The sequence below is a fragment of the Coturnix japonica genome, chromosome 17 (assembly GCF_054131305.1).
Source record: "Coturnix japonica strain WE chromosome 17, WE-NBRP24, whole genome shotgun sequence".
NCBI classification, from domain to species: domain Eukaryota; kingdom Metazoa; phylum Chordata; class Aves; order Galliformes; family Phasianidae; genus Coturnix; species Coturnix japonica.
In genome coordinates, this window is record NC_140679.1 from 16,359,668 (window position 1) to 16,386,259 (window position 26,592).

General features: G+C 47.8%; 1 protein-coding gene across 6 annotated transcripts in view; it reads left to right on the top strand.

Moving 5' to 3' along the window:
* The window catches only part of GRHL3 (grainyhead like transcription factor 3), an 81,067-nt gene that overhangs the window by 40,697 nt on the left and 13,778 nt on the right, over positions 1-26,592 (top strand). For 2 of the 6 annotated variants that reach the window (XR_014935354.1, XM_015883328.3), the window contains exon 1: positions 20,257-20,348. The exons of 2 other annotated variants lie outside the window; for them this stretch is intronic. Coding sequence is in view for 1 of the 4 variants with exons in the window: in XM_015883328.3 (XP_015738814.2) it covers positions 20,332-20,348 (17 nt within the window). In the remaining 3 variants the exon portion in view is untranslated. Of the gene's footprint in view, positions 1-3,350; positions 3,477-20,256; positions 20,349-25,610; positions 25,827-26,592 lie in introns of those variants that run through there. 2 more of the 6 variants (XM_085518593.1, XM_015883326.3) reach the window with 2 other exon arrangements.

Here is a 26,592-nt window from a genome sequence, read left to right on the forward strand (position 1 = left end):
GCCCCGCTGGTCTGGTCAGTCACGTCCATGCTTTGTGACAGGGGCTGTCCCTCCTCAGTACCCTATACCCGGGCATTCCGCTGACAGCTGGGGAGCACTTTGCCGTCTCTCGCCTGTCCGTGTGCTACATGATTCAGATCACGAAGGCAAACCATCACCTTCCCTGAGTCACCTTTCCTTCCTGATCCCTTCCTTAGGAGGGGCACTGCAGGAAGCGCTGCGGGGCGGCTTCATGAAACCGCTGTGGGGACAGGCTGGCAGGTGGTGCTGCCGTCCCACTCCTTCCTGCTCCTGCCCCACCCACACGCTGGTCCTGGCAGATCTGTGTGTGCCGAGATCCAGGTGAGAAAAGGCCCACGTGTTAGCAACACTTAATTGGGCATCTCTGGTCTGAGTGGCACCATGGGAAACCAAACCATAATGACCCATAACTGAAAGTTAAAGAACGTTTCACTTGACCACAATTTGCAGGAAGGAGCAGATGATTTCAGTTTGGTTCTGTGTCCAGGTCTGGGGCTCCCAACACAGGAGGGATGCTGAGATGTTGGAGCGGGTCCAGAAGAGGGCTGTGATGGCATGAGGGCAGAAGCTCAGAGGGATGAGCAGTGTTGATGTGGGGCGTTACAGGCAGCACTGTCACTTCCAGGTTCTGGTATTCCTCTCTTTTGAGTAGGGCAGCTATGATGAATGTCTGTACCAAAGGGAAAGACCTTCCCTTCTTGCCCCATGGCAGTGGTGTGGACCATCCTCCCTGCCCTGCCCCTGTCTGCTTCATCATGTAACAGGTGCAAATCTGCAGAGATTTTTTTCCTCAGGAGAAGCCCCTGCTGAGTAAGGCAGAAACCTGCTCTCATGGAATGAGCTCATTCCCTCCAGAGGGTTTGTTTATTTGTTCACAGCAAACAAACAATGAACAGTCTCCTGTGTGCATGTTTAAGGGATACTGGGAGGGCCTTGCCGTGGTTGCAGGAGTGGCTGCTCACGCTGTGGCTCTGAGCTGACTTCATTTTCACCTTCCCTGTGACCTGCTTTCTGCATGCAGCCTTGTGGTGTGCAAACACAGTGCTGCCATGCTGAAGTTTCCCTGTCACTGACCTTCCTGCGCAGCTGGCTGCATCACTGGAAAGGCAACCACTTGCTTCTCAAGTAAAGGCCCCAGAACTGCCAGCTGGTTTTCCATCACGAGTGAATCAAATGTAGTAGCTATATAGATCTCAGGTAAAGTCTGAACTGCAGCAGAGCAGATGTATTTTGGGTCTCAGCCTGAAATCATGGACCTGTCCTGTCTTTGTGCCCCCCCTCAAGCAGCAGGGCAGCAGTGTGAGATGGCACTGCTCAGTCAGTGGACTCAGCAGGGTGTCATGCTGCTTTTCTCATGTTTCTTGAAATCTGTCCCCTCCCCTTTACAGCACCTTTTTATTCACACTGAAAGCAGTCAGGAAGCTTGCCTGGACTTGCAGTAACAGCGAAACTCCAGTGCACACAGAGTCGAACGTTTGCTAGCCCGCAGTGCAGATACAACAACACGGGAACCTCCTGGGGGCACCGTGCCTCCCGAAACCCCCACCTCTCACCCATCAGCGTGGGAAAAGCGGTGGGGACCCTGCATGTTCCAACAGAGAGAGAGACTTATTTCTAGCAACCTGTCTGCTGTACTCTCTGAGCCAAACTGTGCTCGTGGGGGTCATTCCACAGGCTTCAGAGCTTGTCCCTTGAGAGCATCTCTGTGCTGTGTGCCATGCCACCCTGACTGATCCGGGGGTTTCTCTGTGGGCTCAGGACAACACATTTTGTCTTGGGTGGATTTCACTCAATGGTAGAGTAAGTGCACACGCTTGGAAGGGAGCACATAACATAGGGAAGCTGTGTATGTACTGTCTTTAATGTGGGCATCATCATCAGGAGAACTGGCTGCAGAAGTGGGTGTGTGGGGTGTCCGGAGGTAGATTTCCATGCTCTGTCTGGGGCAGTGAGATGCTGTTCTCCTGCAACCGCTGGTGGTGGCAGCTGCACTTCCTGGCAGGGAGGGCAGCATTTGTTTGAATATTTGCAGTGTTTTGCATTGTAGTATTTGGATGCCAAAGCTATGCACTGCTGTAAAAGTTAATTAGCCAGATAACTAATTAAAGACTTCTTTTTATTGCTGCCAACTTGCAGTTCAGAAAGGGGCTTGTGTCAAAGTAGATGCAACCACACATCCCAGTGAAAGAAGTGCTAAACCATTCAAGATCCAATGGACCATTCAGGGGGTGGATGAGGGAAAATCCCATCATGGTCTGGGGGAAGAAACGTCCCAGTCCCATGCAGGAGCAGCACAACTGAGTGGGCTCTGTTTGCCTCTCCAGATGAGCTCTTGCTGTGAAGGGGAGGGCAGCAATGTGGAACTGAATGTGATGGACAGGATTTGGAGGTGCCAGCAGACATCATGGTGGAAGAGTAACATGTCCTTAGGGACTTTGTTAGATCCCCATGTCAGAGCTCCAGGCTGGAGGGTCTCTGAACTAAAATAGGATGTTCCCTGCTGTAAGGACCCAGGCAGGCTCTGTTTGTAACACTTGCTGGTGGATGGTCCATGCTCGCTGTGCTGCTCTGCTGCCCTTGAGATGTCCCCGTATGTTGTGGATGTCACTAGAGCAAGAGAGGACTGACCAGATGGATGCTAAGACTGTCTCATTTCTGTGGGTCACTGTAAAGGAGATTTATAATATTTCTTTAAAAAAGCATCACCAACAATGCAGTATCACTCAAATTGAGTTCCTTAATCAGTGGTATTAAGGGAGCGCTTCCAGTTGCTTCAGTGCTGTCTTGACCTGCTGATTCCTGGGGTCATTTCAGCCCCAGGGAATAAGCAGTGAGAGAGCAGAGGGTGGAAAAGCCAAGGTGAGGTTTGGGCTTCCTGGCCTGGCCAGCAGCCAGGAGACGTGCTGTAACTGCATGGCACCAGGCCCAGAATTTCCAGGAGGCCCAAGCTCGATTCTGAGCGTAGCAGAGGGGCCCGCGTTTCCACCAGCATTTTGCACGTGCTGGGTGCACTCAGGGCCTGGGCTGTTGTGAAATCCCAGCCTGGTTGAGGGTGGCTGAGTGTTTGAAATTCCACCAGGCTGCCCAGCCCTCTCTCTTCACTGAAAAAGAGGAGGGATTGAGCAACTTCAGCAAGTGTTCCTTGGCTGTGGAGCTCACGTACCCTGCAGAGCACAGGGGATGATGCTGATTTCACCCAGCTGCTACACAGGGGCAGTGTTTTAAGGCTCAAAGCTCAGATCGCACGACTGCTGAGGTCGATCTACTGATACACATTTACACCAGATGAGGATCTGGCCAGAGTCTCGATACTGGGAGAACACGCATCCCACCCCCGCTGCTATCAGGCCCTGCCCTCGGATGACAAGAATTTAATTTAAAGGCTCAATCTCTTGTCTGAACAGCTCCCTCCCTCCCCCACTCTGATGGGAGGAAAAGCTTCAGAGAGGCATCAGGTAAGTGGGAAAGCTTCGGAGAGAGCTGTCTCTTGCCCTTTAGCCATCCAGAGAGAAAGAACTCATCTAAATGAAATGAGGATCAATCAGAGAGAGGCATGGGAAAAGCTGGGAAAATGAGCCTCCAGTGATGTATATTCATGGGGGGGAAAACCTCCCCCAGACATGCAGAAGCTTTGATGAAAACCCTCCCAGCTGTGCTGAGCCTTTGAAGTGACACAGCAGAAGTGCCTTCACGATTAGCCAAGAGATAGAAGCAAATGAGCTCTCAGTCAGCTGAATCCTTGTATTTAGGATAGACTTTAATACTTACTTTTTATAACTCTTTCCAAAATTAATGAGCGTCATCTGCACTGTGGCCCATCATTCCTTTTCCCCCTTCCTCCTGCACCACACCCCAGATAACCTACAACGCCAGGTGGGCAGGAGATGAGGTGGCCGTGGTGCTTCATGCTCCAACCTGGAAAGAGTACTAAACAATTAGCAGGAAATAAAAGGCTAATGGAAATAGGGCTTTTTATTTTTATTTTTTTATTTTTTAAACCATAAAGCAAGTTTCTGGAATCTCCCCACATAACTTATGTCACAATGCTGTAGCATTTCAGCAGTGGTGTTTCTCCTTCTCCCACACTGGTCTGTATCCTCTGTCTCCTCTTCTGAGCAGGTGGGAGCACTTTTGCACGCGAGGGGTGGAGAGACAATTCCCCACCATAGTAGCGCACAATTGGGCCGGTAGCACTTTCACTCCATGGGCCTGAACCTCCTTTGCTGAGTTTGAATGAGTACCCAAGTCCCATGGGAGCTGTTGAAGGTTTTTTATTGCTGGAAAGTCAGTTATTGCAGAAATCTTGCTCAGAAACACACTTTCACAGGGCCTTTGCTTGCAATAGCTGGATGGGATTCTAAACACAAAGTACTCTTGTGTTCCCCTCTGTGAGAACTCAGGGGCTGTCCAGTAACTCCATTTCTCACCCATGCTGCCCTTCCCAGCAGATGGCTCCCTTGCAGGAACACTTGATGGAAGCACACTGATGTACATCATGCTTTGAGGTGCATTGGCAGCTTCAGCTGATCAAAGCATGTCTTGTGATGCAGTGCAATTTGCCACTTCAAACTCTTGTCAGATACTTTGAAAGAAAGCAAGTCAGTTGGTTTTTCAGTTATAAGATACTTCAGGAATGGTCAGAGACAAGACATTGCTCAAGAGCTCAGTTAACTGAGAGCTTCAGCACCACCAAGGTTGCAGTAAGACTTGTGCGTGTTTCTGCCCCTTGAGATGGTCCAAACTCCGTCTTTCCTGGCTGCCACTGGATCACCCTGGATCTGGCTCACCCCAACAAAAGAGCCCCCCTTCCCCACAAGCCTCTCCCACAGCAAGTTCTGTAAATCAGGAAAAACCAGCTTTTTGCCATCCCAGTGTGGTCATTTTGCCCTGGTGTCTGCAAAGCCCTGGCTTTCATTAGTAAGTGTGCAGCTCCATTTGTGGCTTCTTTGTCTCTCAGCCCATTTGCCCGGCTTTGGCCCTGCTTTGATCTCTGCTGTAGGCAGTGCTGCGTGCTCAGGTTAGCAGGAAGATTGTGATGAGTCAGGAGGGCACGTGGAGGGCCCATAGCTGGGATCTCTGCTCTGATGTCTGTTGTGCACTCAGCAGTTACAGTTTCTGTAGTGAGCAAGACGTTCCTAGATGGCATTTCTGTAGCTGAATGTAGTATGTCAGAAAATCCTGATGTTTTACATTCACAGAATCACAGAATCATGGAATCAGTAGGCTTGGAGAAGACCTTTAAGGTCATCCAGTCCAGCTGTTCACCTAGCACCAATGTTGCCCACTAAACCTTGTCCCTAAGTACTACATCCACCCTTTCCTCAAACACCTCCACAGATAATTTGAATTGCTCAATTTGAATGAGAGTGGTCCATGCATACTCAATTAGCATGAAAAGGGTCTTCACTGGATTTATTGTAATTTAATTTCAAGTATGTTTTGATGAACAGGATGAGTGAAGGTCATCGGATTCCAAACTGCAGCAATTACATGAGAGCTCAGTGCCATTTTTCTTCCCTGTTCCATAGGGCAGGGATCTGCCTGTGTCCCAGATGACTCAGGTGCTGTAGAAGAGGCCCAGAACACCTGCTCTTCCCAAAGTGATCACTCTTCCTTCATGACAGACACTTCTCGAGGAGCCTTGTTCCCTCTCACAGCACATCCCACTTCACAGGGTCTCTTGGGAATGTAGAGGCTTTGTCTGCCCTCAGGTGTGCTCATGCATGCAAAGATCTTTACTGGGGCATGAGATATCTTTCCCTTCCATGAGCCAACAAAAATGTCACGTCTTGAGAAAATGAAATGAAATCTCACGCATCACCTGTCCCACAGGACAGGCAAACACAGTCCTGGAGGAGCTGGTAAAGGGGCCCCAAGTTTGCTGTAGGTGAGTGAATTCTTAACCTTCCTTGCCAGGATCTAAGAGGAAAAGTCAGGGCTCAGTTATTTTTGTACACATAAGGACAGTATTGGCTCTCTGCCCTGAGTTCTGCATAGAGCAAATGCAGAAATGGGGCAACTTAAACCTAATGCTTGTTCATTCTCTCTGAACTGGGTTACATGAAGGAGGGTCCACACTGGCTTCCAGGGGGGCTAGCCAGGGTGGTGAGAGTTACCCCAACCTCATGGGTGAAGGAATAAAGCCAAAGCCATTGGGGTTTGTTGGGGCTCTGTCTGAGCAGCATTTCCCCCAGCAGATGAAAAGTGCATTTATAAGAAAAAGTTAAGGTAAGCAACTTTTTGTTTAAAGGAAGCAAATGCCCAAGACAATTTCCTTATACTTTCTGCCCCTGTTTTTCAACAGTAATAGAACACAAATGTTGTGTTGTTGTTTCACATCCTGCGGCTTATTTGTGGTTTTCTTCATCATGCTTCCATTGGCAGATGGCCTGCACTAACCACCACTAGTGTTGAAAATGCCTTTTTATGTATGTTTTGTTTAGAGTTATAAAAACAGCTTTTCCCACGTCACCTTTTCTCAGTGTGTGTGTTACAGATTTGCTCTTTTCTGGCATGAACAGAGTTATTTGAGTGCCAGTTGTACACTTGCTGTTGCTCAGCACTGCTCAGCGTCAGCCATCCTTCTAAAGGATCTACTGTGAACTTGGGAAATCCAGGTGCCTTTTATGCCTGTTCTGTAGTCTCTGCAATGCAACGTGTGGGATGACAGAATCAACACACAGCAGCCAGTGGTGCTCGACAGCACTGTCCACAGAAGCCCATTACCTCCTATAATTAATCCTCACCTAATTAAGCAGAAAGAAGGCAACTCATGGGTGTGTGGGCGTGATGAGGCTGTGGCTGGTGCTCCTCTTCTCACTGCCTCTTGGGTGCAAGCATGCGCTAGGCCAGGGCACCGAACAGAACAAAGGGGAATGGCTTTAAACAAAAAGAGGGGAGATTTAGGTCAGATGCTACGAATAAATTTTACTCAGAGGGCAGCACGGCACTGGCAATGCTGCCCAGAGAGGCTGTGGGTACCTCATTCCTGGATGGAATCCTGAGCAGCCTGATCTGGTGGGTGGCACCCAACCCATGGCAGCAGGTTTGGAATTAGATGATCTTTATGGTCCCCATTCTGTGGTTCTATGTGTCCGTGATTCTGCAGTCATGCAGAAGGAACCACTGGCACCGGGTGGGCACAGCTGCAGACTCTGGGCTGTGCGTTGTGCCGCGCTGTTGCACAAAGCTGCTGCTTGCACCACAGCAGATCTCACTGCTTATCTCCAGTCCACACCCTCTTCATCCTATTCAGTTCTCCCCTTACCCAGCAACAACTGCTTAGGCAGAAGAGCTTCCTCACATCTCTGGTCCCCTGTTGAATGCTATCTTGAAGCAAGGTGTTTTCCTGCACCAAGATCAGGGGTCAGGGCCTTCTGCTGTGCTGTGCCTTGGAGGATTTGGCAGAGCCCCGTCTCTGGTATCAAAGCTGTTGGTGAACACGTGGGAGCAGGGACGCAGCAGTGGTCTGTGTAGTACTTTCCCTTCAGGAGAGCACCTCAGGGAGTCTGCTCCAACAGAACCGGCCTGCTCAGAGCTCACGGAGCTGTCTGTTGTGACAGAGGATTTTTAGCAGACAAACCTGTACTTACGAAGTCTGCCTCACATATAACAGAGGAGGATCATAGAGGCAGCTACTGTAATTACTGCTAATGATACTTACACTTACCCATATGTTAGTTCCATATAAACCTTTTTTATTCCCTGCGCAAACAACAAATAATGAGCAGTCATCACCTTTTTTGGAGTTGCATCATGTCTGCTGGGACAGAGACCGTCACCAAACAGCTCCTTGCACTCTGATTTCTGGGGCTTTGAGTGCCATAGAAGCACATCAGAATGGCAGGTGAATTCATTAAGATCAGGAGGGACAAGTTAAAGTTATCTGGAAAAACTGTTCCCTAGACACTGTCACAAGCAGTGTATTGGTGGTGCAGTTTTCGAGGGGATTACTGCAGGGTGTGGAGAAAAGCTGATTTTGGCTTGTTTCTTTTGCCAATGAAATTGTAAAGCCTTTGTCTGGGGTTTGCCGTTCCAGGGGATCGAAGGCTTTTGGCATTCTTATATCTGCTTCCCTATCACACACCTTTGATTTAGTCCCCTCACTTCTGTTTTGGCAGTTCTCAGCCTAATGCGAGTGAAATGTCTCAGCCTTGATTAAACATCAAACATGCGCCTGTGAAAACACCACACAATTCTTCTAACAGCATCCAGAATTGGATTTTTTGTATAATAAATATGTTCACTGGAATTAAGGTGAGGTGGTGGTTAAAAACAACTGTGGTTTTCTTTGCCTTTCAGACCACCAAAGCCCGGCCCTCTGGCTTGTGCTCGTGCATTACAGTTGACAGCAGTAATTTTTAGTGACAGATACAGAAACATCCTTAGGGAGAATTCAACAGAGATGGAAGTTTCCTGTGGGAAAAACAAAACTTTTTTTCTTCTCTGTCTCCTTCTCCTCCTTTTTCTCCTTCTTTTTAAGTGCTTTCACCTTTTCTGGTTTCAGTCTTCAGTGACAGATTCTTTACAGACATGCAGAATCTTTTTGATCCCTTTAATTTCACCATGTTTTAAAGCCAGATCACAGCTCACAAGGAATAATAAGTTTATTTTAGGATCAGATCTGAAAAATTGTTTTGGATCTGAAGGAGAAGCCAACTGTGGTCTGTATTTGTTGCAACCATTGAGAAGACCACACCTCTGCATGAAGCACTGTCCTTTGCATGGCAACTGATACTGTGAGCTAAACTAGATTGCACAATTTAGACTCTAATCTTGACTGGAAAGATAGCATCAATTGTGAGTCAGAATCATATTTTCCCGTATCTCAGACGAATATTTTTGCACAGCAAGTGGGAAAATTTGCATGTATGTAAATGCATTTGATCTTGATCCCACCATTCTGAGTGAGTCTGGGGTCAGGTTACTCTCCCAGAGGATGCAAATAGCTGTTTATGTGTCATGGTCTGATTCTGCTCTCAGGATTTTACAAGCCAGGCACAATGTCCTACACGAAGGGATTGCAGTAAACAAGGGGGTGGAGACTCAAAGGGGAGGATGGGTTTTTCGACAGCAAGATCCTGCGATTCACCTGTTGTTTGAAAGATCTTTAATGATAATTTTGTAAGATTTTGCTTTGGTCAGGATATGCCTAAGATATTCATGCTGTAGTTAATTCTGGAGTTTTTTTTCTATTTGCTTATAATGTACTTGTGATGTGAGAAGCATAAAATGGATGGCAATGTGGCAATCCATTGTTTTGTTTCTGATTGGTGCAGTTGTGCAGAGGAAATGACACATTTGTGATGCTCTCACCGTGTGAGCCTGAATTAAACATTCAACCAGTGCAACAGCTGCCTGACCATAGAATCCAAGAATCATTAAGGTTGGAAAAGACCTCCAAGGCCATCCAGTCAACCTAGAACTTGAGTGAGGCCTTTTTTGGAGCCATTTTCAGCACTATTTCCAGAATGCTGCCATTTTTCTCAGCAGACACCATGTCATGAATCCTATGGACCTAAATAAGCCAGCACTAACACTGTGTATAGCAGCACTAACACTCTATGGCAGACAAAGGTGCAGCTGTTCTGCAGCAGAAGTTATTTTATAGAGAGTAGAGGTAGGTCCTGCTGCAGAGCTGCAGTTCTCAGGGCTGTAGGTGAGTACCAGCTGATAACGGTAGGAAGGCAATTAATTACTCACCTGCCAGCACATCTGTTACAAATAGCTCCAGAGGCTGATTCGTGGGATGGTTCATCTGATGCTTCCTCCCAACCCCCCAGTATTAAGGGATTGACTGCTTAGTGGATGGGAATGGGAATGATGACTGCTTATTCTATGAGAGCCTGCTCCAAAATGCTCTGTAGTTCTTGTTGCAGGTGTAACATCAGTTGTACAGGAGCACGTGAATCATGGTGAATTCAGCAGTTCCGGACCCTATCACCCTACAGAAAATCAGGTACTTCCAGGGTTTGGGGATGGGTAGGCAATGCCTGCAGCCCAACAGCTCTCATGTCTTAGGGTTACAGCTGATTTTCTTATGCTGAAATTTCTCTGGATGCAGCAGTGCAGGCACAGCATTGGAGTGTTATGCCAGGTAGGGCTGGTGCTGGTGGAGCAGCAGCATTTCTTCTCCTGCAACACCTGCAGCTTGATTCCTGTCTGTTCCCCTTTGCTGTTGGCAGAGGAAAGCAGAAGGATAGGAAGTCCCCCCATCTACCTTTCTCTTGGCTCTCTGTAGGATTACTGATGTTCAGGCTGATCCTCAGTGTAAGTCTGAGCACCCCACCCCCCAAACAAAACAAAACAAAAAAAACAAAAAAACAAAACAAAACAAAAAACCACATATATTCATTGTCGGGGTGTGCCAGGCTTCATAGGAGCAGACTATAACCAGTAACCAAGCACTAAGAGGGTGTAAACAGGTGGTGGACCTGGCCTCTATGTCTTCAGCTCTAAAAGCATGAACAGAAATACCCAGGCACAATGTTTTTTCTTTCATCAGCACACTACAAATGTGAGGGGGCCCCTGTCAGATGGTTTGCAGAGATAACTTGAAACATGTAAATAAATCCATCCCTGTGTCTCCTGAGATCCAAGCTCAGATGTTGCATGCTGTAAACTCCAGCAGTTGTAGCCTTCATTTACATAATCAGATGGGGAAGGGAGGCGGGTTGGTAACAAAGGGTGCAGCTGCCTCCCCACCTACTGTCTCCAAGATCAACAGATTCCTTTACTCCCCGAGGTGCTGGAGTCTTTAATCTAAAGCTTCATGGAGATGCCCTGTGCAATTAGCACCTATACTTACTACTCCATCTTGCTCCATTCTTACCCCAAAGCTCTGTAGATAAAAGAGAGGACTTTGAAAGCTCAGAGTCTTTTGTGGCAGTTTCCTACTTGGTGCAGTTACCCTGCCTTTCCTTTCCCTATGGCTCTACACATCTCCCAGGTTTGTGGCTTTTCTTTTGCAAAGGAAATTCAAACCCTCCTTTATGTATTGGGATTGTCCATAACTCCATCCCCAACGTGTCTGTTTTGCCGTCCTTTATATGATCTTTTTTTTTTCCCCTCACATTTCTTCATCCTAGAGCCCAGCTAGCTTTCTTTATTCCTCACTTGGGGTTTTATTTGCAAAATTGCATGGAGCTATTCTAAGACTAGATATTTTCAACTGATTTCTTGGAATCACAGAGTCATTAGGTTAGAAAAGGCCTCTAAGATCATCCAATCCAGCCGTTTGCCTACCACCAATATTGCCCACTGACTGTGGCCCTAAGAACCACATCCATCCTTTCCTTAAAGATCTCCAGGGATGGTGACCCCGCCACCTCCCTGGGCAGCCCATGCCAGTGCAACCGCTGCTCTTTCTGAGAAGAAATTTTTCTTAATATCCAACCAATTTCCAGCCATCATCACTCTAAAGAGAGGCAGAAAGTTTGCAAGAGGAAGATTTTAGGAGCCTTTTTTTCCCTTTTCATAACTAAAATCTGGAAACAGCGTGACAGGAGTCAGCAGTGCTTGTTGATGGTTCTGCTGCTCTCTCATTCTTGAGAAGTATCTCTTGAGTGAGATACTTCACCTTTGACTCCATTTTCTCCTGTAATCCATAGACATAATTAACTGGGTTTATTTATCTCCTAGGGATGCTGTTAGCTTTAATTGGACGGTGCTCATAGAGCACTTCCGATATGTTGCTTTCTATGGCAGAACTAAATTTCATTGTCTGGAAGAAAAATGTGCCAGAGTAAATCCTTTTTTTTCCAAGAAAAGCAATGAAGGAATGGGAATCACTCTGTAACTACGGATTCTGAGGAGACTTGTGTGACTTTTTGTGAGCCTGCCGATGGTAACTGAGGAAAGGAAGCTTGCTGTCAGTTGGCTTAAATTCATTAAATATATAAGAATAGAGAATTCATAGAGACTCTTGTAAAAAAAATAAGTAAAATGCTGAAAGCTACTGATTGCTGGAAATGGGTCAGCACTGGGTGGAAGAAGTCTACAAAGACTCATTCAAACTTTCATGTGAGCTCCTTTGTGACTGTACACCTGGGGGTATTCTAGGGATAGGTCAGCTCCCAAGAATAATTCTGGAACTGGTGAATTTTAAGGAGCTCTGATTTTAATTCATATAGTTTAGTTTCTGTGGTTTACATCAAAAGGCACCAAAATGCTGGGAAAACCTCTGGAGCAGCCACACCTCAGTTTAGCGGAGGGCAGTTCATTCACACCTACCTACTGAAGTGCTCTTCCTTTTAAGCTATGTTAATTGTTTTAATAAACAAAACAGTTTTCTTTCTGCAGCATTCTAGTCTTTTAGCTGCTAGTCACTTCAGTGGTGTCCCTGTAGACTATGAAATTGCCAGTCCCTTGTTTTTCTTTGTCTTACCCCATCTATTGATTTTCATTGAGTTTGGTGGCAGGAAAGAACAGATTTATTGGAGTCCAAATAATTCTGTCACAGCAGAAACATTCACTGCTCTCTGAGCTGCCAAATTGTATGTCTGCACACCTGAATTGGGCAAGTAACCAGGAAAACAGGGAACGAGGTGACTGCATACACAAATGGACATTTTTATGTGCAAATGCAGTTTCTTAGAGTTGTAACTTGTTGAGTGTATTTCTTCAATTTATTTAGAAAAATATTCTGTTAATTTCTTCTGCCACCTTTACTTCCTAAAAATTACAGATCATTCTATTAAGTTTAGATGCTTGCCTCCATGAAAATTACTATAAGCAAGAGAAGAACTGGGATCATTGGCCGCATGATGGCTTTCACTAGAGAAAAAATCAGCATGCGCTGTGCTGGGATAGTTACCTCTGCTGCATATTTGGGATATTTCTCAGTCTAAGTATAGGAAATACTTGACCAAAGTCAACAACCAGGCATTTCTCTTAGATGCCACCACTAAAGCTGTGCTGACAGAGTGAATTCCAGATGGAGCCTGGAGAAGTGATGATTAATTTCCAGCAGTTCTGAAGAGGAAATTATGCTTCTTAAATCAGTCTAGGTGAATTTCAGCTCTTGCATAAAAGGCGCTCTAATTGCATTGGTGAGTTCAGAATGAACTGCAGAGCAGTGTGCAGGAAGTTCACACACCCCTTGTATTATCATTATTGATTGCAAAAGAGCCCCAAATGTTTACTCACTTGGCCAATAACATGTTTGTGTTCCCTCTCTGCCAGCTTGGATGGGGCCCTGGGCAGCCTGACCTGGTGGGGGGCATAAACCCATGGAGGAGGGTTGGAACTGGATGGTCTTTAGGGTCCCCTCCAACCTCAACTGTACCACAAATCTTGGTGATTCTATGATTCCGTGATTCTATGATTGATGCCATGAGCAGTGCTGGTGCATGGTGTGCTGTGCAGCTCCAGTCACGGCACCATTCAACTGTCTTAAGTCAGTGCTTGGGAACATCAGTCACACTTTGTTCTTCCCTTCAGCCTGCCCTACTTTGCACCCATCATTAATCATGTGGCGGTGATGGGATGGGACGAGGCTGGCAGTTCCTTTGTGGTGTTGGTCACACAACTACTCTTGTGCCCGACTCCTCCCATCCCAGATGCAGGGTCAGGGAGACATTTAATTTATTTGCTGTGTGGGGTGATTTATGGGCATCAAATTGATACAAGCAAAATTCACTTAACAGGAAGCCTGGTGAGAAGGAAAGCAGCTAAGGAATGAAGTAGGCAAGTGTTCTGTGGGCCTGTGACTCAGCAGGTTGCAATTTAGCCATGCAGGGGAGTGGAGGGATGGCCCTGCAGGGCTGGTAGCTGAGCTGCTGCAGGATGCTCTGCTGGTGCTTCAGTCCGTAGAGTGATCTGGGGTGGTGATTTTTCCACAGGCCTCCTCTTTCCTCCCTGTCTTTAAGAAGATAGCAGTACCCTAAGAGGGCTGGGGGCAGTGAAGTTGTGCATGGTCCCTTTGTCTTGTGGGAATTGGGTGAACAGTAGTTGCTTTGTTACCTGCTGAATGAGAAACTTAGTCCCAAATTTGCACTTAATGTGAGGCCGTTTAACCCTTACTGTAGGTCTTTGAAAAAATCATAATGGAGCCACACAGGAGTTAGGATAAAGCAGTGTAAAGCTGGGTGAGGCTCTTTGCAAAACTGACAGAGTGCACTATTACTGTGCTGAGGTTGGGTCATGAAAGGATCTGAGACCAGCAGGGAGAAACTTAGAAACTTTCCTCCTGCTGGGCTGATTTTTCCTAAAGCAAGCGCTGCTCCCAGCTCCTCACATGATGGCTACAAGCTCCATGCGTTATTACAGGAGGATGTCAGGCCAGGAGAAACAGAAGTGAATTGGCATGCTGGTCAGGGCAGCTCTTCCTGCAATTTCTTTCTCCAGCCCTTGAAACAAGAACTAGACTTTAATTGCCATTGAAAATAACTGTGTGGCTTGTTTGGAACATGTAGCAGCCTGTGCAGGAGGGGAAGCTCTTCAGGCGGGATGGAGCTGGGCTGTCCTCCTTCCTAGGGCAGCTCTGGGCAGGGGCTGGGCAGACATGCTCTGCATTGCTCCTGGTCAGTGGTCTCTGCTGTCTCACAACTGAAGGCATCTGCACATGTCCAGGGATTCACATTTAGGAAAGGTCCAGTCTCTGAGTAAAACATTTCATCCTAAAATCTAACCTAAATCTCTTCTCATCTAGTTCAAATCCATTCCACCTTTTCTCTGCCTGTCCCCGGTGATTTCTGCCTCTCTAATTTCAGCCTCTCTGGGATGATTTCCCTGGATGCAGTTGAGAAATCCCTTTCAGTCAAGCAGTCAGCAGGACAGGAAGCTTCAGCTGCTTCTCATCTGGAAAGGCAATCTGACAGAATGCCAAGCCCAGGGGCAGAACTTCAGACCTGGTGCCAGTCTTGCTTATTACATATCTGAGTTCTGCAGCCTGGTAGACTTTCATCATGTAAATTATTTGCTTCTCAACATCCCTGCAGTTATTAAAAGCATCGTACTTAGAACTGCCACCCAAGTTTCTCTAATTAGTACATCTGCCTTTCAGGGCAATTTTGGATTGTTCATTTTATGACTTGACCTCAGGCAGCACACGGCCGGTATTGGATGTGGGTTCACATCACCCAGGGGAGCTGCCTGGGGTCCTTTGGACAGAGGAGCTCACTGGGAGAGAGGACCTGATATGGCAGAGGTGGGCTCTACACAGATATCAGTGAGAAGTCATGCTGAGGTCAAAGGGGAGATGTCATCTAATGCCATTCTCTGCCCAGGGCTGTGTCCGCTGCCCCCTGGGGCTCTCTGTTGGGCAGTTGTCTCTTCTGCGGGAGAAAGGAACATCCACAATCCAAAGCACAAGGAGCAAACCCTTCCCTGCTGAGACCTGCAAGTGCAAGAACCCACAGAGATAGGCAGGGGCCAGGCAGTGGCCTTGCACTGTGTTTGTCTGACTTTTTTATTCAAGAATAGGGAAAATACACTCTACTTCCAAGGCCTTCTACTGGACTCCTATTAAAGGCTTTCTTTTACAGTGTGGTATCCCTCATCCAAGCCCAGTCCTTGTCTTTACCTTTCCACTGAGCTCTGGCTTCTCCCAGGATTGACCCATTTTTTAATTTTTTTCCACTTCATCCTTAGATTATTTTGTTCTGTGCTGAAAATCTGAGCAGCAAGCACTGATTTCACAGGCAGAGGTTAACCCTAAAGCTACAGTAGGACCTCACAGGAGAAGAACTCACTGCCACAGTTCTAAACCCTTCGGGTCCAGATGAGGTTGTAGTTTCCTTTCTGTGTCTTTCCAGGACTCAGCTGCACTTGAGCTTTGGCCACAAGCAGAGTTCTGGCTCTAGCACAGACATGGCTTCTGCTGGTGCAGTGCAATTTGTTTGATCTTGTTTCAAACTGGGGTAAAAATGCATTGCTATAAGTCACATCTCCACCAGTGGTTTGCGTGGGTGACTAGACACTCCAGGTAGGCAAATTTTTCTAAGAGTTGCATAAAATTACTTGTTGTATGGTCATGGCTACAGATCCCGTGAGAGTCCCAGGAGTGGCATCTGTCCAAGGGCAGGACTGCCCTAACAGGCCTCCAGCTGGAACTGATGCAGAGGTTGTGAGATGAAGCTCAGCACAATGATACGTGGTGAGCAGCACTTTGCTCTCCTGCTCCCCATTTCCACGCCATAGATGCAAGGTGTGGCAACAGGTCCCCCATGAGTATCAGTGATGAGTGCCATTCTGCTCAAACCCAGCAGCAGAGGGTTGAAGGTGAATCGAGTGTGCTATTCTCAGGAAGCTGACATCAACTTCACGTTTGGGTGCTATACAGCATTTGAAGGGAAAACACAGAAGTGTCAGCTGATCACAGAGCTTGAAGGTAAAGCAAGATTGATGGAGCTGTTGATGTAGCAAAGCTGATGCAGCAGCTATTGTGTAATGAGGTCTTTCTAGGCTCCATAAGCAGATACATTATGGTCCACTAGGACTGATTGATATTCACCGGATGAAATCCATTTCTGTGTTGTGTGTGGCTTTCTGTGGCTGTGCAGATAGTGAGGTGCAAACCCTCGGGGCTGTAGCTGGAGGCTGAACCTGAGCCCAGTCCCTTCTGCTGGGGTTAACCACTGGCTGATGGGGGTTATTTCTTCTGAGCAGCTTCTGCCAGTGACGTTTTTCTGTGTCTATGCTCACAAAGGGCTGACTGATGATGGGTGGGGTCGGATGAGGTGTCTGAGACCTGACCCATCTCTGCTACATCCTCATTGACAGGTGGAAGTTAATTTCCTGAGGGAGCAGAACTGATCAGACTGTGTCAGTGGGAGGGATGGTTGGGGGCAGTACTTATGTTTTGTATCTGGTCCATTTCAGCAATTTCCCAAGCACTCCGATCCTTCTAGTCAGTGAGAACGCGAAGCTCCTTCCAAAGAGAGAAGCTGAGGCTGTGGGCTGTTTGTTCCTTTCAGCCGAAAGTGCTGCCCCAAGGACTGTCGGTTGGATCAGTTGTTTGCAACCCAAACTTGTTACTGTGTAAGAACAGGTAGAACTACAAAAAGACAACAGGAATTTTCCTATAGCCCTGTGGGCTACAACAGGTAATAATAAACAGGCCCGGCTCTCTTAAAAGGATGATTTAGCACTGGGTTGGTCTGCTTAGTGGTACCAGGACCCAGCAGAGCCTGCAGCCCCCCAGGCACTGGCTGAGCACAGCCACTGGGGAGGGTCACTGTGGGGTCTGTCTGTCTTGCACACTTCAGAGCAAATTCTTTTTTTCCTTTTCCTCATTATTGCTATGGCAGTAGCACAACAGAGTGATTCTTTGTAGCTGCTGTTGTGTTGTGCATAGTGCCCATTCAGCTTTTTGTTCTGCCTCCAAGGAAAGGACTCTTGGAGGTGGGGTTGTCACTGAGTTGCAAGCTGTGTTTTGCTGAAAAGCACCTGAAGCAGCTACATCTTCCTTTGCAGAACAACTTGCGTTAACCCGCTTCAGGCTGCTTCCACTTACTGTGCATTAATTGCTGAAGTGTGTTAATAACCCTTGGTCAAGCACAGCTGAAATACCTGGCACATCACAAGGCAGTGAGGAGGGATCTTTGACAGTTCTTGGGAAGGGGGGTGTGGGAGAAGCCATGTGTGCTAAGGGACTGCAGTACCTACAGGGAGCTTAGAACAGGAGGGACAGGGTTAGGGTTAGGGTTAGGGTCACCTCCAACCCAGCCATGCTGTGCTTCTATGACTCCATAAGAGCCCTTGCTTTGCAGTTACTTTCAAGTTACATGGCAAGTAAGCCAGGCTGGGAACAGGGGGTATGAAGTGCCAGATCAGTGGCTGAGGGTGAAGCAGGAGCACCAGGGTGGCCCGGTCACAGGGCAGCAGTGTCACTGGGGGGTGAGCACTGGGGGCCGGTGAGTGATGTTGTCCTTAGTCACAGAGCTGCTGATCTGCTAACAAATTCAGCTAATCGCAGTTTGTCCCTGGATGTTTAAAGAGGGTTTAACAATCCAAACACAAATGCAACCCTGTTGCCTTAGAGAGGGTGTAGCTGTGAGCAGAATTTGGCCCTGTCTTTTAAACTTTGCAGTTTGTCTTGACTGCTGCATGCTTTATTTTTAGAGCATCATAAAGAGCTTTTGTTCCAAGGTATATTTAACAGGGGAGTGGAAGGGAAGTAGGAGGGTTCTGTGCACAGAGAATGTATCTCTTGGTCTTCTATCCCACCCCCTCACCAGATACTCTTGGAGGGCAAAGCATAGACCAAAAAAAAATAATAATAATAAAAAAAAAAACAAACAAAAAAACCAAATAAACAACAACAACAAAAAAACCAAAACAAACAACAAAACCCAACCAAAATTGAAAATACTGAAATCATAGTCAAAAGACTTGTCTGGGTATTCGGGCCCAGAGGCCTCATGAGCACCATGACATTTGAATTATCTGAAAAAAGACAGAGGTGCCCTGGAGAAGGATTGAGGCAGGTGACGGTGGTGGTCCCCGCATCATGCAGACGAGTCCTGGTCTTCCAGCATCATTATGGCCTGGAGGATCCTGGCTGTGGGAAGCTGGGATTTATTCAGCCCCAGGAAGGTACCAGGGGGAGCAGAGCCCAGCAGTTCTGCCATACAGACATGTGCAGGGCCATGCATGCTGTTGCTTAAGGGGCTGTTTCCTGATGCGAGTGATTTTAGCGTGGCCCTGTAACTCCTGAAGGCTGCAGGGTTCCTCAGTGCTACAGTAGGCACAGATGAATTGTGGAAGGAATGGGACTGTTTGCAAATTTCCCCTGCTGCACTGCTCTGGCTGCCATGCCCTGGGCAAGGATTCGTTAATTTGGAGGTATAATCAAGAGAATGGATCACTTAAGGCCACCAATGCCTAAGATTTGTGCTTTTCTTGGCTGGAAAGGGTGTGCGTGTTCTCTCCTTTTTTGTGTTCTCACACTGTATGGTCCCTGTTATGGCACTGATTCTTATCCCAGCCTTCACTGCACTGATTTTTGAGCATTACCCTCCTCCCCTGTCCCCAGCTCTGGCAGTAGGTGCTCTCCAGACCTTTGGTTTCACTACCAGAGGACGGGCTGTGTCTGTGTTCTGGTTCCTGATCTAAGGCTGTGGGCCAGAGCCAGCACATGGCCATATACCATGTAGCTGGACTTAAAGGGTGTTGTACTCAGACTGATGTGCTGTCTCCACATCTGCCTGTGTGGACATGCCCTTTGCCTTCTCGAGTGGGCTGGGAGGGCCATTTGCCACCAGGTTGAGACCTCAGCAGCTCTCTCTCCTCCTGTGTCCAACTGCTGGTGCAGGGCAGTGAGCGGGGCAGATTCAGTGAGATGGAGTGATGGGTGATGAGAAAGAGCTTTTCTTTTTCCCTTTGTCTTAAGGCTTGCACCAACTTGTCTTGTAAAATCTCTCCTGCCTTCCAAATCCAGTCAACATGAGTCACCACTGCGCCCATCCTTTGCCTCTCGTTGCAACACGGATGACAGAAACCATCCAACAGGAGTGCTTGAATCCATGATGAGTTTTGTTCTATTGCATAAACCTGCTCACCCTTTGCAGGTGAGTTGCTCCAGAGTCATTGCCTGGGTGGTATCCCTGCAGAGGAGTGTGGCAGCACTGTGTGTGCCATACAGAGAGGGGTTGTCCAGCGTCCCAGTCTTCATGCACACAGAATAATGGTAGAGATCCCCTGAGTCAGTGTCCTCATCATGTGTCATGGATCTCACAGTCAGGTTCCTGTAAACTGCTTTTTTAAGAGAAAAGCACACCAACCTGCATAAACTTCCTGGAGGGATCAGCTCAGAGAAGGGGAGAAAAGGAAGGAGAGGTCTATAGGCTCAACTGCCGTTTAGGAACAAGATAAAATGAAGAGGTTTTATTCTTCCCTAATTTATTCCTGTACATATATATGTATGCATTTTTTTGTCTGTATATTTATCTATAAAGAAACAGCCAAAGACAAATCAACCCCCAGATCCATAAAACTGACAGCTTTTTGGCATTGCAGTGTGTGCAACATGTCCGCCAAGCTGAAACTAATTATCACGGAGATGAATAACCGAACCCACTCCTTTCTTTATCGCCCTGTCTGCCCCCAGGGCTTCTCCCTCCTCCTCTTGCAGCTCCGTGCCGGCACACACAGGGTTACAGCTGCACCTGTCCGGGTGTACCTGTCCCACCGCACCTGTACCGGCAGCCAATGGGCGCCGACCCGGGGCTGCTGTCAGCAACATGCCTGCCTGCAAAACCTCAACATAAATCAAACACTTCGCAGGCAATGTCTGTGTGCAGCAGGTCCTAGGCGAGAGAAGTCATCGGGGGTTTTACCATTGGCAAGGATTTGGGGACGCGAGGAAAGATGTCCAATGAAGTCGAGTAAGTAGAGCGTTTCTGTTATTCCAGCCCCCTTGCATATGGGGCTGAGCGTGTTTCTGGGGCTGACTGAAGGACTGCGGGTCTCAGGGAATCCCCTGCAGCAGCGTGCAGGACTGGGATGTCTGCGGGCTGTTCTACTCCCCCTCACCTGCTGCTGCCTCAAGGAGGTCCCACTTCACACTGGCGTTATTTAGCAGGTTTTTAAACCCCAATCCCAGTTTGGTTTTTTTTTTCCCCTGGAATAAAATGTGACACATCAGGTCTGTCCGGGGGAAATCTGTCACTAACTCAACCTGCAGCCATCCTGTGCTTTTCCATGTCTTGTTTTGTGCTTTTTATTTATTTATTTATTTTTTAAATATAAGTTATTTAACACTTTGTGATGAATTTCTCTGTTTTCTTTTTTTACTTTATTTTTTGGGAGGTGGGAGAGCACATTAAGGTAAATGGCTTCACGTTATTCCATTCAATAACTGTAGTTTACTATGTGAACGTTTTTTGACACCTATTTTTCAAAAACAAGGAAAAGCACTTTTTGTTGATCCCCTGTAGCTCCTTTTCCTCCCCGTGTTTGTCTGTGGATGCTGATGGTTGTGTGTTGCCCCCTGAACCCCACACCTCTGTAACAAAGCTAAGGAGTGTGACATCAGTGTGACGTGATGTGATACTGGAAAGTGATGCAGAAAATCAGTGAATGCTGCTGTCGGTGCAGCCTTCCAGAGCTGCCTGGATATGTAGCCCTATGTGAAATACGTATGTGTAACAAAACATCCAGAAATATAGGTACAACAAGATGTATTTAAAGTATATACACAAACATGGGTGTATCTGTGTACAGATACGGCACTTCAGAAGGTTGTTTTGAAAGAAAAGCACAGAGGTGTGTGTGTGTACAGACCTGACAGAGGCAGTGTGACAGCTGATCTCTTCCTAATTAAGAGCCCTGAAAAGGCGCAGAGCGAATTATTGTTTAATATAATTACTGGGATCCGTACACTTGGGGGTCAGTTAAAAATGGGTGACAATTTTTCACCTTCTGGACTCTTCATCTGATTTGCAGTCGATGTGTTGGGGCTTCAGGTCAGGCCGTGTGGTTAATGCTGAGTGTGTGTGCACACTGCAGACTGAGATTGATGTATTGGTAATTACGGAGCGGGGCATGATGTGACTGATGAATTACATGGTTGCTTGACTCCTTTTTCTAACGGACTGTTAACCCCTGGGCCTTTCACTGGGGAAGGAGGGGCTGGCAGGGACAGCATCCCTTTGTCATACAGCTCCAAGGACTGATAACATGCAAAGGTTGCTGCTATCTGCTCTCAGATAGCACAGTGAAAGGCAGGTGAAAGGCTCCTGTAGGTTGAACCCAGGGACACATTTGCAGATCTCTGGGAAAATCTCCCTTTAGAGGTCCCCGGTCTGCAGCTGGAGAGAGGGTTTCCTGGGGGCAGCTCTGCAGACCCCAGTGAGGAACAGGCTATCAGGACCGCAGTTAAGCTTCAGGAAGGGCAGCAGTGGGTGTCTGTGTGCCTCTCACAAATAAGAGATGTGGGAGGCTGAGCACAGCAGGATGGATAGCAGAACGGATCCCAGGATGGATCCAAGCTGTGGGACATGCCAGGCAGAGCTGTCAGGTACCTGCTATAGCCCCACGCTGCTGCTGCCACAGAACCGGCAGGGTGAGCCATGTCCCCCAGCCATGGGCAGGGCTGCTAACCACCAGATCAGGCTGCCCAGGATCCCACCCACCCCGGAGATGCCTGAGGCCAGGCTGGATGGGGCCCTGGGCAGCCTGACCTAGTGGGGCAAGCAGTCCATGGTGGGGGGGTGGGAGCTGGATGGGCTTTGGGGTTCCCCGCAACCTCAGTGATTATATGATCTTCCTCTTTGTGACTTTAATTTCACAGAAAGGTCTGGGAAGACACTAGCGTGACATGAGAGAATGAGATGTTTTGCCTATTCTAAAATATTCTGACTGATAATTTCCATCGTCGCCTGTACTGAACTTGTGTCTAGCACTGCAGTGCGTGGGCTTGAAGGAGTTAACCAGGAGTTACTCCCAGCTGTGGTTTTGTGGTCGAAACCATGATTGCCAGAAGCAAATTTTTGTCATGCATAAGGTGTGTTATTAAAACTTGAGTTATGCTTCTAGTGAATGAAAAGTTAAAGCCCTTTTATGAAATGCTGGCAGCAAAGCACACAAGGGATAACTGCGCTGAAGCAAAGTACACTTCCATGGGAGATGTGCATTGGATGTTTTATAAGTTATATAAAAAGGGATTTGCAAATTAAAGATGCAACAACTGCTATGCAATTCAAAACAAAGGAGTAGCCCCCCCACATCCCCCAGCTAAACTGAAGACTCAAAGCAGAGATAAGTCAACATTTACATCGCGTCTGTTTTGGATCACAGTTTCAACTGATGGGCACAGTTACAGTGATGGGAGCTCCCTCCATTTCAGGCTGGCACTGGATTGTTGCTCGTTGTAAAGTGTTCTGTCAGTCGCACTGCACTGCGCTGTGAGCACTGTGGTGAGCGGAGTCCGTGTATGATTGTATTCTGGCTGAAACTCTGTTGCCAACATGCAAGTTTCGGAGGCTCAGGAGATGAGGGAGTGTGGTGGCCCCGATGTTTGTTGTTATCCCTCCCAGTGCTGCTGTTCTGGCTGGTGTCTGTGGTTACTGAGAGCAGTGGGGTGTGAGGCACCTGATCCCAAAGTACTTTTTTGTTCCTGCAGTGTTTATGATCTTTAGCATTCAAAGGCAAAGAACAGGAGTTGCTTACAAACACACTTGGCTCCTGGTGCCAACATTGTTTCTTTTCGTTGTTTTGTCTTTACCAAGCATCTGAGCTGGGATGCATGCTCTCAAGAAATGCGTTGTTTAACAGGCTTACACCCAGGATGGGATGAATCATACTTGTATCGTAGAATCGTGGAATCACAGAATCACCAAGGTTAGAAAAGATCTCCAAGATCATCCAGTCCAATTCTCCACCTACTACCAGTATTTCCCCACTAAGTCACGTCCCTCAGTACACCTAAATATTCTTGAACACCTCCACAGACCATCTCCCCAGGCAGCCCATCCCAGCTCCTGAGCATCCTTTCAGAAAATAATTTGTTCCTAACATCCAACCTGAATCACTTGTAGGGAAAAAGCATTTCTGGAAATGTGTCGTGGAGTGGGGGAGCTGTGAGGTCCCTCCATCCCACTCACATGATTCTGTGGCTCCAGCACTGACCAGTACCTGACAGGGCAAACCTTCTGTGAGATTAACAGCCACCTCTGCTCCTGTGGTATTTGTAGGTGAGCACTGAGGAGCAGATGGAACAGTGCAAGGAGGTGACAGCCCCATCTCTTAGTGTGTGACTGCAGGACTCTCTGGTGGGATGTGATGAGGGAAGAATGGAACTGTGAGCAGAAACAGACTGTTATGTCAGGAACTTCATACCCACAAATGTTTACTACCTGAAAAACTAATTACCCAGAGAGCAGTAGAAAAGAAATGAACTCTGTGTGTGTGTTGGTGGAGAGGATGGTTTGTGTTCTGAACACACGTACATGAGGTGTGTCCTGATCTGCCTGCCATGCAGATATGAGTGGGAAGTGCTTCAGATGTTCTGGTGGATGGCAGATGCTGTCAGGGGCCCTGGTTCAGGCCCTATAAAATCATTAGGGCTGGAAAAGACCTCAAAGATCATCCAGTCCATCCGTCCATGTACCACCAAAGCTGCCCACTGACCATGTCCCCAAGTGCCATATCTCCACAGTTCATGAACACTCCTTGGTGACCCCACAACTCCCTGGGCAGCCTGTGCCATTGCCCAGCCACTCTTTGGGAGAAGGTTTTCCTAATGTCCAGCCTTTGAAGGACATCACCCTGAAACCAAGGGCTGAAGCACCTGATATCACATTCAGCTTTGGGATTTTTCCCAAAAGCGGCTGTAATTCCTGAGCTGCCAACAAACTCTGTGCTGTAATCTGTTATGTTAGGCAGGAAAGGCGCTAACGTATCTCTTGTTTGTGAAATCTGGCTGTGTAGGTGGATACCTCTGGGATGATGTTAGGTACAGCAGGGTGCCAGCAGCGTCCCCAGTGTGGAATGGACCAGGGGAGCTCTGGTTCCCAGTGCTCAGGAGCTGGGAGCAGAGATTTGGGCCTCGTTCTGTTCTGAAAAAGATAGAGTAAAAATTAGAATGTTGCTCAGAAGTTTGGGTTTAGACATAGGGATGCTGTCCTTCCTTTCCTTCCTTCTTTTGTATGGGTAAAACCTCTGCCCTGGGATGGCCATTTGCCCTGCTCCCAGGTGTGGTGTTGGTCCATCCCCATGTGCTAACAGGGGGCCCTGGGGAGCACTGGGGCTATTCCAGCAGGGAGGTGAGCACAGTGCACCAAACCAGGGCTAAGAACCAGCAGTATCTCTGCAGTGCTGTAAGCCAGGGGCTCTGCTGTGCTGCTCTGAGTTCTGCTGCTGGTTGCCATGCACTCCCTGTTCCCTTGACAATTTGATGTTTCTGCACTGCTGGTGTTTGGGTTGCAGTTAGAGGGGAGAGAACAAAGATGAGAACACAAAGCTTAAAGGCCAGCAAACCACCCACTGAAACCAACAAAAGGTGAAAGGAGTGTGAGTGCTTCTTTCCTACAGGGCTCCCCACCCAGACCCTCTGGGTACATTCTTCTGTTTCAGCGTAGCCCTGAGTGTTTATTCATAATCAGGAGGCCTCCGTTATGGGCAGATAAACTGGGAGAACAGAGATGGAGTGGGATGGAGCAGGGAAAAGGGGCTTCTGTCAAACTCAGAGCCGTTAGAAACAGAGACTGCTCCCTTCCCAAATCTGCTTTGCACATGGGATCCCAAGGCTCCCAAGAAAGGAGAGCTCTGGCCCCACAGATTTGTGTTCTACTGATCGATCCCTGTTTTGTCCAAGACTCTGCACCACAAGTGCCTGCAAAGGAAAGATTGTTTTGCCCAACAGAGCAGACAGTTTGCTATCTGCTTAGCATAACTTGGCATAACCACATGGAAGAGGCATTGCGGGTAGTGATGAAAGTAAAGTTTATATGTGTTTGGATCTGGATTTGGTTGTTTCTTTCTGGCATCTCTACTTCACAGATTGCTAGCACTGGGTTGGAGGTGAGTGTAGAACAGATGTGGCTGTATGCTGTAGTTGCTTGGATTGAGATACATGTGGTGCCAAAGAGGTGCCTCAAACCTGTTATCATATCTGCTTATCTCCTTGGACCACCCTCTTTCTGCAGGTTTGGGCTCACAAAAGCCAGAGCAGAATGCCTGCAAAAATGGAGGATGGATGCTGTGGTGGGGCATCACAGCTGGGCTGGCCAGCAAAGCCAGAGCCACATGTGAACACAAGATGTAGGCTCCTGGGGCACCTGTCAAACTTAATTCTTCATAAACTGGACGTAGCTGCGAGCAGTTAACATCTTCAGCCCTTGCTCATCTGCATCTCCCCCAAGGTGTGTGAAGGTGATCAGGAGCTCACAGTGGCTCATGGATCTGCACAACCAGGAGTGGCCTGGTTGAGGGTTTCAGTGAGGGAGAGTGATTCTCTGAAGCATTCTTCCTTGTAGCCCTTCCTTCCAATTTTCTGTTCTTTTTTTTAAGCTCCCATGTTCTTTGTTGCTACATCCTCTCATGGTGTGTTTATCTTGTTGATTACCTGCAACGGGAGCTGCATCTCACCCTGAGAGTGTGTTGTTGCTGACTATTCTTCCTTGAGAAGATAGGATTGGGAGCGGGTGAGCAGTCTTGCCCAGACAGGACCATCTGCCTATCGCCAAGCCAACATGGTGAAATCTGAGTCATGCCTATTGCTCACGTTGGAGATGGCAGCGGCACTGACGGGGAGGGAGGGCTGCGTGAGAAATGCTAAAGACAACAGAACTCACAGAGCACCTGGGGTGAAACCGCTGCTGGTGTCTTGTCCCGGCGCGTGAGGAAGAGGAGCACACACATCATGTCCTTACAGCAGCACTGGGGGGCTGCCCATAACCAGGAGCTGCTGCCATGCCTCCACGGGGGCACTGACACTAGTGGGAACTGGGTGCCAGGCTGTTAGTGCCTATAACGGATTCTCTCCTATGCAAGGAGAGCAGGGACAGCTGTTGACCTCGTGTGCTCCTGTGGGAGAGGATGGGAACCAATGTGAGTTCCCACCAATGTAGTTTCCCACTAGGTAGCCACTGTTGTACTTAGCCAAGGAGAGAAGACTGGGAGCTGAGG